This window comes from Brachyhypopomus gauderio, unplaced genomic scaffold (genome assembly GCF_052324685.1).
Source record: "Brachyhypopomus gauderio isolate BG-103 unplaced genomic scaffold, BGAUD_0.2 sc60, whole genome shotgun sequence".
NCBI lineage: Eukaryota > Metazoa > Chordata > Actinopteri > Gymnotiformes > Hypopomidae > Brachyhypopomus > Brachyhypopomus gauderio.
The window spans coordinates 1,036,538-1,048,209 of NW_027506881.1; the positions used below are offsets into that span (position 1 = coordinate 1,036,538).

Sequence of the window (11,672 nt, forward strand, 5' to 3'; positions counted from 1 at the left end):
AGGCGGAAACTGCACGGAGAAGCTCTTTAAACAGAAGTATATGCCATTCTTGCACAAAAGTAGCTGAATAAAAACATTAGAAGAGCCATGACTTTAGACATTTTTAAATCAAAGTTTAAAATATTTCTCACTTGTTATTCTGGAATAGCTTTAATGTTTTTTTTTACCTTTATTGCACATATTGCATAATTTGTACATCATATATATATGTGGCGAGTGTAAATTGTTAGCGGAGGGGAGGTGTAAATGGACACAAATTAAGTATTATATTGCGATCAAGGAGCAGAGCGTTGAGGAGCGATTTCGATTGGAGGATCGTGCTCTATTTTTTATTATTAATTTTTTTGCTGATGCTGGTCCAGCGTGTCGCGTGCCACTGATTGACAGCTAACTCTGGCTGATAATTGGCTTAATAAAAAATTGATTGACAACGAAAGTCTAGTATCTGATTGGCTGCAGTCGAAAATGATTGACACATGCTCCGCCCTTTACCCACGCCCACCGGGGCACCGGCCTGCAGCATTACCCTTCTCGGTCATTTGCAAAATATTTGACACGTCGCGACCGGCGCGAGGGTCCGCGCGCCGAAAATGTTACGTCAGCGGGAAGTAAAAAGCATACAGACAGGCGGAGAAAAGGTTGTCAAATGAAACACAAAAGAACATTACAAATAAAAGATTGTTCACGAGTCTCAAATCACGAGTCCAAGTCGAGTTGCAAGTCTTTTGAATGCAAGTCTAAAGTCGAGTCTGAAGTCACTGTATATGCGACTTAAGTGCGACTCGAGTCCGAGTCCCAAACACGAGTCCCCATCTCTGATTTCTAGTACGATAGGGAAACCAAACGTCCGTATTTCACATCCTGTCCCGGGAGTCCCGGGTTTTTTTAAGTGAGGAAATGTCCTGGTTTTTAAATTACCTTCATTGGGCCATTAAGACTGGATTAAACTTTTGCGAGTGACCGTAGCGCGCGACTCCGCACACCTCACGCGAGCGGCGGAGACGTTTAAACTTCACGCGTTACATTATTATGTTGGCTTGTTTGCAGTGTTGTCTGCTCTCTGTGGTCGAAGATAAAGGCTTACAAGAAGCGCTGCACATTGTGTCAACTGATGCATGTTACGAACTACCGTCCAGAAAGACAATGTCTTGGTTCCTCTCAAGGTTTCTTCCTCATGCAAAAAAACTAGGGAGTTTTTCCTTGCCACTGTCGCCTTTGGCTTGCTCACTGGGGGCTAGGACTCGGCACTTGTAAAGCTGCTTTGTGACAACAACTGTTGTAAAAAGCGCTATATAAATAAAATTTGATTGATTGATTGATTGAATGTCGAAGAAAATCCAGCAGCTGTATGATGAGGAAAGGGAAGTAAAGCAGGTTATTGTGAAGAGCGCCACAAATGTGGCTCTGACTGGGGTTCACTGGACCTCTGTTAGCAACAAGAATTATCTTGGTGTGACAGCTCATATTATAGATGATGAATAAAAGATCCAGTCATTTGCTTTAAGCATGCAGAAGACCACTTCTAGGCACTATGGAGATGCCTGTGGCAGAGGCCTGGGAAATTAAAGAAAATCTACCATCTAAAATGGTATTAAAAATCATCTTCTGATTTACTTCAGTTCTTATTCTTCCAATATCCTGAGCAAAACTCCCAAAATTAAACAACATTTTTGGTCAGAATTTCCTGTGTTCTGAAAACTGTTTGCTCTGTTTTCTGCACTTATCTATTGGTCTGTGTAGTAGACTGGTGGAAAAATAAACAAGATGTTGAAGTTTATGATTATGTTCATTGATTCATTCATCATTCAAACTTGAATATTTCTCATGTTAAATACTGAAATGCAATTAAAATGCGATTAAATTCGATTAATTAATCACAAAGCTTCTGATTAATTTGATTATTTTTTTAATTATATATATACATGTACCAAATATAAGAATATAAGAATAAATTCTGCACTCTTAGGGAAACGTGCTCTTGTCGGGCACAGGTCTTCTCTCTGGAACATGTCTACATTCCCACCTTCTCCCTGTCTAGTGTCCTTGACCCAGAGGGTGACCTTAAACTTCCTCATTTGGTCGTACGCCATGTTAAAAAAGTAGGAAAGTAGAGTTTCAGCATTTTCTATAACATGATCCTCCAGCAGAACACTGCTTCCTTCCTGAATTTCCTGAATTTATTGAGGTCCAGGTTCAGCTCTCTCAAGTGTGATGAAGGGTTTGACTCCAGAGCTGAGGACAGAGCAGCGCAGTCTTCCTCTGAAATATTGCAGTCAGATGGCCTGTAGACAGAAGGAGATAAAAACACACTTACAGCTGCACATAACAAACGCATCTCACACACAAGGTCTTTCACATTTCAGAATACACACACTCAGAAATGAAGCTGCACCAGTCTAATCACCCCAAACACATATGTTGTGTGTGTGTGTATTAGAGAGGGATGCTACGATGTGTGTGTGCATGTGTGTGTGTATAAATAGAGAGTGAGAGAGAAGGGAGTGTGTGTATGTGATTCATGTGTATGTGATCTGATAAATACACTGATAATATGGATGTTTCAGAGATAGGAAGAGGGTAATAGCAATTATTTGTGTGTATGTGAAGGAGAGACAAACACTATTTTTAAGTGTGTATTTATAAGCACATATATAAAGCATATGTATACATATCCTTTTGCATATTTGCCAAATCCTTAACTTTAGTTAACCTTAACTTTAGTTATCTCTCATGCTCTTAACATTTTTGTGGTGCTTTGACACTTCATTTCATACCATTAAAGATACTTTGAACTACTCTGAACTGAGTGCTAAAGACTGAGAGAAAATTGAGAGTGCAGCTAGATGCAGCTAGACAACCTGCAGAGACGAGAACAACTCCTCCCCATGCACTACAACACACACATGTTGTTCTGTTGCTGTTGCGTTGTGTTCCTGCCTCAGGTGGGTGGGGCCCATTATAATCCCCAGCACCTGAGGGCCATTTGTCCATCTATATATAGCTTGTCTTTGTACCAATTGACTGCTGGTGATTGTTTCCTTACTTTGGATCATGTCTCGGGTTTTGTGTTGTGCACCTTAAGCCAGGTTCACACTACACGATTTTAGGCTGGTTTTTCAGTCGCCGACTGTTTTTTGTAGATCGCCGACAGAAACTGTGGTTGGAGGCAAATCGGCGATCACTCGGCGCTCGCTCAGTCGTGTTGTAGTGACATGCTGAAAGACGCTCGCCGAGTGGTCGCAGAGTGGTCGCCGACTCATCGCAGACGCCCGACAAATATCTAGCATGTTTAATATCTAGCATGTTTAATATCTAGCATGTTTAATATCTAGCCCAGTCGGCGACTGTTCTCGTGTTTTTGGAGGGCAGCCAGATGAGTCGGCGATTCCCCAGTCGTTTAATTCGTGAGCCCATGTCACCGATCAGTCATGTAGTGTGAAAGCCACAACAACTGAAAGACTCGCGATTACAGCACAACTAGTCATGTAGTGCGAACGGTACAAAAACCTGACGACTGAAAAGTCGTGTAGTGTGAACCTGGCATTATTCATTAAATTCCTCCTTTTCCCCGAGACTGGCATGAGTCTTTTTTAATACTTAGTCATTAGAAACACTGCACACGTCCTGTTCACTTGTTCACTTCCTGTTCATAAATCTCACAATGTTAATGTTAATCAACAGGGTTCAGTTCTTGGCCATTTCCATTTAATTATCTATATGTATATCTATATCACATTCTACAGAAGCACCATAGAGAGCATTCTGACCAGCTGCATCTCTGTGTGCCATCTGTTATATTCTTGAAATCCTCTCAATCATGGTTACTGGAAATCTATTGATACATTTCATTTCATCTCATTTATTTTTCTTATATATCCAAAACTTTGTTGTACAAAACTGTAGTTCTAGTCCCTGGTCCTAAGTCCATCATTTCCAGACTTCATGGTGCCACGATCTTCTTCTACCGCTGCTATATTGCTAGACTTAGGCCCATAGCCACCCACCACCACACAGACGCTCTGGTTCATGCTTAATCATGTCCAATCTTGATTATATTAACTTATTATATCTTGATAACTTTATCCTGAAACTCAAAACATCCTTTTTGTTTGGCAAACTAAAACAAACCGGTGTGCTCACTGTAGTATGTCTGCTACGTTACACTGGTTATCTATCTTACAATGCATTCAGTTTAAACGTATTTCCACACACACATGTTGGTGAAGTGTACTTACTGGCCATGGGCCTCCACTAGACACACACACACATGAAAACATGAGTGTAGTATTAAAAACACCTCCATAACACTGTTGTCATTAACGTACCCTTTACCGCCTTGTGTTACAATCTCAAGATGAGCTGTTGCTCGGCCTTTTCTCACAATATCCACTTTTTCGTTGAATGGCCGTCTTGAAATGGTGTTGTTATCCTGCGATTACATCCTTTCCTCTTGTGAAACATCACGGTAGCTCTGCTAGCAGCTGCTAACTAGCTAGCGCACAAGCTAAAAGCTCACGAGACGTAGAACGGTCGCACGCGGACCAGCGACAGGGTTGCCAGGTCTTACAAAAATATCCAGCCCAAAGTCAGTCTAAAACCCGCCCTTCAGAAGCTCAAACTAGCCCAAAGTTAGTATTTTGTTTATGAGGGATTTATTATCAGTATTGCGATTTATATTAAAATCATTAATAATATTGTAACATTAGTGTTTATCAACTAAATAGTAACCCAAGAAAACGCGCCCCGCCTCCGCTGAATTTTCACCCGCGACTAGATTTCCAAACAAGCCCAATTTGGCGTGAAAACCGCGAACCTGGCAACTCTGACCAGCGAGAATATCCCGAGACCATTGGACCACGCCCCCGCCATTCTAATTCGAAATATGATTGGTTGATTAAACGGTGTAAGGGGAATTCCCATGACGTCACACAGCAACTGTATATAAAGTGGCGCGCGCGATTAGCGGGGTACAGTCGGAGGAAAGCAGTACTCGGAGTTGAACACTTTAACAATATTTATTCACCACAGCATTTAGGCTTCAGCCACGCAGATTGCTGCAGAGGTATGTGTGTGTCTTTGGACTTTTAGCGCTAAGGGTTTCTGACGGTCCTTTGACTTTAATTAAGCGATAGAAGACGAGAGGGAGTGTGTTATCGCCAATAACCGGCTGTGATTCGGTCGTAGTGTGGAGTCTTTTTCTGAGTCTGTCCAAACTGGCTGCAGCTCAAACGTTATGTTAACAACATCCATTTGATTAATTTTAGCAGGTTGTATATAAAATAATAATAACAGACCATTAATAACAATTTCATCTGTTAACCTTTCTCCCAAGAGCCGCGTGAATCCAAGCAAAGAGCCGTTTTGTGTTTTGTGTGTACATGCCGTTGCCTGGCAACGCTCCGCGCAGTTCTCACAAACATCCACCTCAGATTGTGAGGAACTAACTGTTGTATAATGATGGTTTTAAATGCGGTTTTTAAAGTAGCTGTAGATTCAACATTTGTTTTTGGAAAGAGTATCGATATTTAGTGATTTTTGATGTGCCTTATTACTAATGTGCAACCAACTCTTAAACCTTTGGGACTGTTGTACATTTACTAACTAAATGTGCATTAATACACATTGAGGCGATGGTAGCAAACGTTTAGGTCAGGAGTGGCCAACCTGCAGCTCTTTGCTTGGTTTCATGCGGCTCTTGGGAGAAAGGTTAACAGATGAAAGGTTATTTAATGGTTGTTATTATTATTTTCTTAGATAAGACATGTTTACTATGCATTTAGTGGAATACTGATCAATATATATTATTATAGGGCTTGAAAAGCGTGTCGAAGGTCTCGATGCTGTGACTTGTGCTATGTAGTTTTCAAGTCGATAGTACGGTGGCCCTGAAAGCCCATCACGATGCAAGCGGAAAACGCACTGCAAATACTCAAAGCAAATGCATCGTTAGCTAGCTACATTTAAAGAGCTTTATTAATTCCCCTAGCTAACTATTTAGATAGATACTAGTTTGTGTTAAATGGGATTTTTAATCAGGGTTTTTAAGCTTTGGTTTCTGTCTAAATACTTAGCTAGCAATCTACATTTAAGGAGCATTTGATGCTGATGATGAGCTAAATGATGCAGCATGTATCAAAACGATTCACCAAAATAGACTAAACATAACCTGATAAGAGACGAAGGGAATATCACTGTAGGTTTTAAACTAGAATCAAGAGTTGTGTTAGACTGTAAACACTTTCATACACACTGCACACAGTCGTACTCACAATCGCTCTCACCTTCTCTCATGCCATAAACACACCTTCATTCACACACACTCTCACATACCACACACACACACAAACAGACACATATCCAAAGTGGTTCTTTTTACGGCTTTGTGAGTTGCATGACTGGTTGCAGTACACCACGACGAGGCTTTTCAAATTTTACGAACACATTTACATCATAGTGCAGTCTGTATGACGTACTTCTAAGACAAACAAAGCATAATTTATATCCCATTAGTAGTCCGTTCTGCTGGATCAGGAACATTTAGGCTACAGGTCTACCTCTGAATACGTACATTTACCTCTAAAGACAGTGAATTTGGTGAATCACAGGTACTTAAAAAGATCAGATGAACTGATAAATGCAAAATGCTACTAGCTCTCTTTTCTTTATATGATAGCGAGGTAGTTGAAAAGCAAGGGCTTGAAAGCCCGAGGGCACCCCTAATCAAAATTGTGGAGGAGCTTCTCAAACGCCAGAAGCTCCTTGGCACCAAAATGGACGTTTTCTCGCTCTGGTGAATTTCGAAGTGCGTTGGTGTTTTGCCTGTCTGACTGATGTGTTGACCTCGTTTCAGAAATGGAAGCGTTGCTCAAGAAAACCTGCGACCAGCTACTGGAAGCCCACAAGGTTGGTCTTGTGCACAGTATAATGTGTCATTACATATGTGTCTTTATGTGTCATTACATATTATAACATGTATAATAATACAATATAATAATTTGTACATCTACAAATAATAATGATATAATAACATAACATATTATAATTTCTATGTCTTTATTAATGATTTTTCTCATAGATTTCTGAGAATCAGGTTGCAAAGCATAAGGAGCTCATGACTGTTTGCCAGGAAGAACATGAAACAATCTCCAAGTTGCAGACTGCTTTAGAGCAGAGTATTGAGACAGCTTCTGAATACGTAAGTGCTTTTAACTCTCTGATGAACATGACAAAGACATAGTAATGTGTCACAATACAAAGTAGGATATCAGAGTACAGAAAATCGTGACATTGTAAGCGTTACAAAAGAGGTAAACCTGCCCTGACTATTTTGATACTGTGTTTTTCTTCAGAGGGCCTTTGTTGATGGCATTAAAGAGACTTTGAAAAAGAAAGACGAGCTTCTGGACCAGATGCAGCACGAGCAGCATTCACTCAAGGAGAAGGTGATGGAACTCTCCAGTGATCTGACGAAGCAGGACCTGGTGTACAGAAACACCGTCTCCATGCTGGAGACAGAGAGGACAGCAACCACCCGTCTCACTGCTGAGAATCAGGCTTTGACCTGGAAGCTTGTGGAGTTCCAGCAGATCACCAATGAAATGAGCACCAAGCTCCAAGCACTGGAGACTGATTTAAGTATCCAAACAAACACAGTGGTTGATCTTTCTGAGGAACTTCAGAAAGCCAAAGCTCTTCTCAGGAACGGTGAAGAAGAGCGTAGCCAGCAGTCCAGCACCATCAGCTCCTTGAAGCTGGAGGTGGGGGAGCTCCAGCAGACGCTCCACACACTTTCCAGAGGAAGAAAGTCCAACTGTGCTTACATGGCAGTGGTGACATCTTCGAATGAGGAGAGCCGGAAGATCGAGGCCATGGAGAGAGTGCTGAGCAGCACCAGAAAGGAGATTCAAAAAGCCTGTGAGGAGCTGAGACAAAAACAAGACGCTGAAAAAAACGAGAGGTCCAGGGAGCGGGAGCTGGCTGAGTTAAAGGCCATGTGCACTGCCCTGAGGGAGAAGCTCCAGCAATGCCAGAATGAACAGGCCCAGGTGGAGAAGGCACAGAGGAGACAGAAAGACATGGAGGAGAAGCTGGCACATAAAGATCTGGAACTCAACTCTAAAGCTCAGGAGGTTTTAGGGTAAGACCCTTATTAATCGATCTTACTCAGCAATGCTCAAACTGTTCCCTTGTCTTTTAATAACATGCAGTTGGCATTATATATCAGATAATACATAGGTCTGATCCAAACTGAAAACATGGTAACAGTTGGCTGTACACAGTATCAGAACAGCAGTTTGTATTGTAACAGTTTGTATTGTAACCACAGGGCAGTGATGGCCTGGTGGTTAGGAAACTGGTCTTGTGACCGGAGGGTCGTGGGTTCAATTCCCAGACCTGAGGCCATGACTGTGGTGCCCCTGAGCAAGGCCCTTAACCATCAATTGCTCACTTCTATTAAAAAAAAAAAGAGAGAGATATAAGTCGCTCTGGATAAGGGCGTCTGCCAAATACCATAAATGTAAATGTATTGTATGGTTACAGGCTCCAGAAGCAGATGTGTGATGACCAGGATCAAATCAAGACCTTACGTGCTGATCTGCTGCAGAAGGAGTACAACATCTCGTATCTCCAATCAGAGATGCGTCAGGGCAACACCCGCGTTGCCCGGCTGCAGTACGAGGTTAGTAACCAAACCACAGGGTTAAAAAAAATTGTGGCAGGCAGAGTGGGTGGCGTTAAACCTAACATGTCGGATCACTTCATCGTCCCCCTTAAGGTACAGACCCTGGCTGAAGCTCTCTGGGAGCACAGAACCAAGAGAGTTGACGCGGAGGGAGAGAGGGACAGAGCTCTCAGCGCCTTGTGGAATCAAGAACAGACCATTGCGCAGCTGAAGACTGTGAGTGCCGTTCATTAAGTCTCACTGAGCTAGTGATCTTTCACACGGGCTTCCTGCGTGTTCTCATAGCTTTTTCCATGTCGTTGACAGGAGCAGGTCGGGTCGCAACAAACTCTCCGGAAATACTGGGAGACGTGTCAGCGTGAGTACTTTAACACAAACACCCCACAGTACAGCAGTACTAGTGCTAACGCCGTGAGAAGGAGCCAACGGTTGCAGAGACGCCTTCTGCTTTAGACCTCTTGAACCGGTGCTCTTGTGCGGTGTGCTCTAGTATGTGAAATAAGTGGAAAACCTCACCTGGTGTTTGATCTTTTGCCTGTAGTGCTTCAGGAAAAGGACAAGATGATTCATGAATTGCGGTTCACCCTCGCGGAGAAAGAGAGGGCACGTGTGGAGCAGGAGAAATGTGTTGACGCTCTGCAAAAGGACATCAGATCCCTAACTGAAAGTAATGGGAGGCCATTGCATTTTTTTGAACACACAGATTGTTAAGTAACTCGTCTTTTATAGTCGCTGACGTTGGTAACGCTATTCAACCATTTCTCACAGAGCTGGATAAGTTGGAGAGGGGGACCAGACAGAGTGGGACTGCCTGTGGTCCTGATCCCGCACATCCCAAGGGAGATAACAAGCGGGACACTACAGGATGCTGCACAGTAAGCCCCCCCAACAAACCCACGAAACCAGCGGGGAAAGACCAGAAGACAAAGCAACCACAGCAAGACACCAGTGGCAGAGTGCAGCGCAATGTAAGGTTCTCTGTCTCACACACACACACACACACACACAAGCAGTGTTTTTTTTTTGTCTCACTGCTTATGGTCACAAAGCCACAATAATGATATACATGTAAACAATTTGAGAGAGATGCAGACACAACAGTAAAGAGCAATGCAGACATAACAGATAAATTCAGACAGCAGTCAGTGTCAATCATCTCCTAATTAACATACAGACCTGATCCCAGATCAGCACTACAGGCTCAGGACCTTCCAGCACCTGCAAACCCGTGTTGTCTTGTCCTCACCAGCCCTCTCTCTGATTGCACTCGGCAGGACTCTTCGGTCTCCACTAAGACGAAGGATAACCGCTCCTCTAAAACAGCAAGCCCAACACCATCGACGTCCGCAGGGCATTCGCAGGGCGTCGACGTCCGCAAGGCTGGAAGCGGCAGGTCCATTAAACCAGCTCAGAAGAGAAAGTTCACAGAGGTCTGTAGCTCCCGGAGGGCTCTTGACAGAACCTGCCTTAAAAAAATAATTAAATGTTTGACTTTTTTTAGGAGTTGCTCACAATTAGCTGGTTGAATAGTATCCTCGTAACCTGGCCTGAACCTGTCTGCGTTGTTTTATGTGTGGTCTAGGACTCCATGCCATCTGACAACGGGAAGAAACTGCGGCACCGGACGACCTCCAGGGTCAGCGTGACGTCTGTGAAGGTTTGTGTCTGCGCAGCAGAGCTGCTCTTATACCTGTGGCTCCAAGATCACGATCACGGCAGTAATGAATGCTGATCGCTTGGACCAGGGCTGTAATTACAACTGTAGTTATTACTGTAACCGGTTCCTGTAGGGTATAATTAAAACACCCTGTCGTGAAAATGTTTTTGATTTGTCAGTGTAAGACAAGTGAGGACGGATCCAGTTGAGCGCACCCTCCTCGCCCCCGCCCTGGCCCCTCTGACGCAGGCTTCCACCCAGCCAAGAAGATCCCCCAGAGCTCCAACCCTGCAGAGATGAAGAGAAAACCCATGAGGTTAGATCGCAGGCTGTTCTAGCCCCAAAGCTCATCACCATTGATTACACCTTCACATCTGTTGAGTAGGGCTCTGGGATGCCCGTAACTTCAGTACAGTGTTATCATAGTGAACCTATTGTTTTTGGGCTGACTGAGGTGATTTTGGGAATTGTAGTTTTCAAGCTTTTTCTGGTTTCCTTTGCAGATCATGAGTACATCAACATGACAGAAATCATCTCACTGTCAAGCGGAAGACGTAGAAGACTTCAGGCTTCAGGCTTTCCAACCACACAGAAACCACACAGATTGTTAAGTAACTCGTCTTTTATAGTCGCTGACGTTGGTAACGCTATTCAACCATTTCTCAAAGAGCTGGATAAGTTGGAGAGGGGGACCAGAGAGAGTGGGACTGCCTGTGGTCCTGATCCCACACATCCCAGGGAAGATAACAAGCGGGACACTACAGGACGCTGCACAGTAAGTGTTGCTTCGTACTCTTTGATGGCAACATATTTCTCATCCTGCTGCTTTTCTCAGAGGAAACAGAGGCTCATCACCATTGATTACACCTTCACATCTGTTGAGTAGGGCTCTGGGATGCCTGTAACTTCAGTACAGTGTTATCATAGTAACCTATTGTTATTGTAATCACTGAGGTGATTTTGGGAATTGTAGTTTTCAAGCTGTTTCTGATTTCCTTCGCAGATCATGAGTACATCAACATGACAGAAATCATCTCACTGTCAAGCGGAAGACGTAGAAGACTTCAGGCTTCAGGCTTTTCAACAATAAACCACTTCTTGAATAAATAAAAGTTCTTCCAAATGGTTCTGTTTTTCATTAATAGAAAAAAAACACCGGCTAAAGTTTCCTATATACAGTAGTGTTCAAAATAATAGCAGTCCAATATGACCAACCAGATTAATCACTGTTCTTGACAGTGACAGTTAGATGCCTGTGTGAAGCTAATCTATTAACAAGATGTCCCCACAAAGTCCCACTGTTAAAAGACACATACTGAAGCGGATACAATT

At 43.0% G+C, this 11,672-nt stretch overlaps 1 protein-coding gene across 1 annotated transcript; it reads left to right on the top strand.

Moving 5' to 3' along the window:
* The first annotated feature begins 4,784 nt into the window (after positions 1-4,784).
* Positions 4,785-11,465, top strand: LOC143489296 (uncharacterized). Its single transcript, XM_076988218.1, has 14 exons — positions 4,785-5,062; positions 6,851-6,903; positions 7,076-7,195; positions 7,350-8,137; positions 8,542-8,680; positions 8,777-8,899; positions 8,990-9,041; positions 9,225-9,350; positions 9,452-9,651; positions 9,958-10,113; positions 10,266-10,340; positions 10,520-10,656; positions 10,844-11,115; positions 11,344-11,465. Exons 2-12 carry the CDS (start codon positions 6,853-6,855, stop codon positions 10,547-10,549), a joined length of 1,860 nt encoding a protein of 619 aa, XP_076844333.1. The 5' UTR covers positions 4,785-5,062; positions 6,851-6,852; the 3' UTR covers positions 10,550-10,656; positions 10,844-11,115; positions 11,344-11,465.
* The last annotated feature ends 207 nt before the right edge of the window (positions 11,466-11,672 follow it).

Coding starts and splice junctions, on each gene's coding strand:
- LOC143489296 (XM_076988218.1), top strand. CDS start 6,853: ATGGAAGCGTTGCTCAAGAAAACCTGCGACCAGCTACTGGAAGCCCAC. Junction 8,138..8,541: donor AAAGCTCAGGAGGTTTTAGG/GTAAGACCCTTA, acceptor GTATGGTTACAG/GCTCCAGAAGCAGATGTGTG. Junction 10,114..10,265: donor AGAAGAGAAAGTTCACAGAG/GTCTGTAGCTCC, acceptor TGTGTGGTCTAG/GACTCCATGCCATCTGACAA.